At 49.0% G+C, this 3,682-nt stretch overlaps 2 protein-coding genes across 2 annotated transcripts; one reads left to right on the forward strand and one right to left on the reverse strand.

The window, feature by feature from the left end:
• Positions 1-360: 360 nt before the first annotated feature.
• H257_17399 (hypothetical protein) lies at positions 361-819 on the forward strand (the record flags this gene model as incomplete). The annotated part of the gene is made up of 2 exons (XM_009846197.1): positions 361-460; positions 524-819. The coding sequence occupies 2 exons, from the start codon at positions 361-363 to the stop codon at positions 817-819; spliced, it is 396 nt and encodes a 131-aa protein (XP_009844499.1).
• A 217-nt stretch (positions 820-1,036) lies between these two features.
• H257_17400 (hypothetical protein) lies at positions 1,037-1,899 on the reverse strand (the record flags this gene model as incomplete). The annotated part of the gene is made up of 1 exon (XM_009846198.1): positions 1,037-1,899. A coding segment is annotated over exon 1 (813 nt), but the record flags the coding sequence as incomplete, so codon positions are not given.
• Positions 1,900-3,682: the final 1,783 nt, after the last annotated feature.

Genomic DNA, 3,682 nt, shown 5'->3' on the forward strand with positions numbered 1-3,682 from the left:
ATCTCTCATCATTAAGTGATTTAGAGGAAATTCGGGATTTCGAACGCTCCAAACGGACAACGCCGCCGAATATGTGAAGCTCGGGAAGCGTATTTGCCTATATGAATGCTTAAACGCCGACACAGAATCTTGTGGCCGAGCGTCGTATGGGCATCATCGTTACGATTGCCCGGTCCATACTACTGCATGGCAACTTGCCACAGTTTCTATGGGGCGAGGCAGTATCACATCAGTAGTAACACACCATATCGTATATGGCATCAACACCATCCAGACTATGCTTGACTCCGAGTATTTGGATGTGTGGCCTATGCCCATGTGAACACACCCATTCGTGCGAACAAATAGTCTCCACGAGGCATGCTGTGCATGTACATCGGCTTACCCGAGACATCTCGCGGACTCAAGCTTCTCAACATTGACACACGACTCGGACATATGCAATTGAAGATCGGCATCTGTCTAGGATTCTATATGGAGATGACGAGGATCAAAACAACGACACAGCGACGTCGTTTCTTAGTTCTGTGTGCGTTAAGCTACGTTGAGCGCACTATTATCCGAGACATCCGGTATAACCTCAATGCTGTGTCCGACGCCAACGCACTGCTCGACTTCCGCTTCGACGTCATGGGAGTCAAGAGGTTAGGCTACCTACTTGGTCTCCCGGCTGTGGTGACTACTCAACGATATCGTGCTTCCTGGGACGAAGCGATGTGTATTATGCTCGGCCGACTGGCATTTCCAACTCGGTTCCACACCATGATCCAGACGTTTGGGTGTTCACGGGCTGCTTTGTGCGCAATTCTTGACCAATGAAATTGGAAGAAGAAGAGTGACATCTTCTTTGTCGTTGAAGATGCGGCGGCGCTAAGGCTTCTCCATGGCAATCAAGAACTGCACCACCCGCCGCTCAAACCTGGCGTGTCAAGTTTGGTTGGAGGGTCGTGCAGTTCTTGATTGGCCAAGAACCGGCCAATCATATGCAGTTATCACGGAGCAGACTGGACTGCCAGTCCGTGAGATGTGCACTTTTAGCGGATTGGCAATCAGATTTAAGATTACGCGTTCGCGTTCCATATGAGGTTTGACAGGTCGACTTCTGGTTTTGGCAGCACAGTGGAACGCGACCGCGAACGGACGTACAGTATGTAAGGACCACCCGGCGCGAGTCGTTAAGATGCCGATCGACTGTCCCGTTGTGCAACCTGACGTTGCGAACGTTACGGCACCCTTGCGGATCGCGTGTGTTGCCACATTGCGGAGTCTGTCGACACCGTATAACGCAACCAGCGCGTGGACCAACTTGGCGAACGACCGGTCAATGTTGTCGCCGGGGTTTATGGCAGGGCACAATCGTGCGGCTCGGGGTCCATTGTAGGGTGCATTACCTGGTACAAATTCAATGCAAGCACCACGCACAAGTTGAGCTTCAATATGTTCGTACGGCAATGCCTCGGCATGTTGGACCGCACCCATCTTGAGCCGACAGAATTGGACCCCCAGGGAGTCATCTTCCCACGACTGGCTGTTCAATTGAATCGATGCAGTGCTTCCCGACAGACCCATCGGGTTGCACGCCATCAGAAAAGACGCATGAGTGCAACCAGCATTCATAAGCGCCACGCTGCGACTCGTTAGATGCTTCATCTCCTCGATCGTCAACGGACGCTTCGACTTGGTCGTTTGCACACCCTGCACAATGTCTGTCGCGATAAAACGTGAGTACCCTTCATAATGTGTGGCAGCTTGTATTGAAAGGCTTGGGGATGGCCACGCCTTGCTTCTCATACAAGGACATTCCAATACGAACCCAAGGTTGAGGCCATATGTTTGGTTTGGTAGCACCATTCCAAAAACTGCGTGAAGTCGTCAAACGAAAACGTTCTCAGGTTCAACGTGTTGCAGTCCAACACACCTTGGCTGCGGCCGTGGGTCATGATTCATTGGACAGTGTTTATGTCGTATATCGCTTTTGGTCGACTCAGTGCGAGTATAGTTTTTCGCGACCTCGATGGTGGTGGTCGACCGCTCGCGGCGTGGTGGCATGTGTTGTGGCGGCGAAAACCAACAATAAGTACGACGCAAAGTCATTCCCCCGTTGGTAAACGTCGTCGTCGTCTCCCATGCAAATACTTTACTACCTTACTATTGTAATCATGGCAGAGCAGGTGTCTTGCATACACAAAACGACACCGGCCCACGCGATTCGTCCGTAAATCGAAGTACCCCGACGTGCCATTGGCTCCCTTCGAGTGCACGAAATGGCAATACCCGTAGAGGCGCAGCAGTCGAATGCAATACAAATTCCAAGTCAAACTCGACCACCTCCCACCAGCCATGACGCACGAAACACTCGAAAATCATGCACGATACCCGGATACCGAGGTCGAAACAAAGTAGTACTACAACAACACCATTTTGCGGTTAATTTCGAAAAATATCTGGTAGATTTCGTGGAATTCCATTTGTTAATTTCGGGGAAATTCAATATATTTCGCGACCGCGGCATTTAGTTTCGTGGGACCATCGAATTCACTCATTATATTTCGTAGACTGCCAGTATATTTCGTGATTTGCTCAGTTAGGTTCGCAAGCGTCGAATATATTTCGTGACGAGAGCAATATATTTGGCATAAATGTTAACGCAATGGGTATATATATGCAGGAGTGACGACTCTAGGCTCCAACCATTTCGATGTGTATGTTTTCGGCTCTGTGGTCGAGATGGAGAGCGTTCGATACTAACGGTTCACATCAACTCCTTCGATAGTCAACTCCATTCATATACTACGTGGTGTCTGGGGCAACTCCATCGGTCGTGTCAGCCAAGACTACTAGGCAAGTACAGAAACCTCCCGACGTCTCCAAAGCAATACAGGTAGTCGCTTTGCTGGCATCAGGGCGTATCTGTAGTCCATACTCATCCATGGTGAATCCAATAGAGAACCTGTGGTCAGCAACGAAACTCCGTGTGAAGACGTTACTAGGTCAGTATGTGTGGGCTTTCTGGGTTCGAGGTGATGGAGGTTCATCGGGGAGGATGAGGGGAAGGTCGGGATTACGTGGATGTGCTGCATCGCGAAGGCTTGAAAAGTTCGCGAAAGACGGTTACACGCACTGCTTTCTGACCAATCAGAGCGAGTTGAAGTGAACATTCGAAATATCTGGCCTCGTCACGAAATATATTGGATGTTGCCAATCTAACTGAGCAAATTACGAATTATACTGGCAGTCCACGAAAAATAATAAACCTTACGATCAGTAGATGGGTTAATGAGCAGCAGATCAAGTAAATTGGAAATAACCCATGCGACTTCCAATAAAACTCACCACATGATTAGAGATCGACTAACTGACGAATTACTCAATCTCCGACGTGATGTAATATCACAATTTCACCCACTCATACTATTCGGAATTTTCCTACTACCTGATTCTTCGTACATTGTACTGACAGTTACCAAGTCCACAACTTTCTTCAGCCGTCTCACATCGTTTTCGGAGGTGAATCTATCCTGTTCGTACCCAAAACGTGTGCAAGTTGATTTCATGGTGACATATACGAAGCTGACATGGATCGAAACCACGACATCTCCTCCGATCGGGTGGTTGTGGAGAATTTTTGCGGTCGCGTGCGCACTCTCTGGAAGATTTCCTTGGCTACGTACACTTGGGACGA

This window comes from Aphanomyces astaci, assembly GCF_000520075.1.
Source record: "Aphanomyces astaci strain APO3 unplaced genomic scaffold supercont1.106, whole genome shotgun sequence".
Classification (NCBI taxonomy): Eukaryota; Oomycota; class Saprolegniomycetes; order Saprolegniales; family Verrucalvaceae; genus Aphanomyces; species Aphanomyces astaci.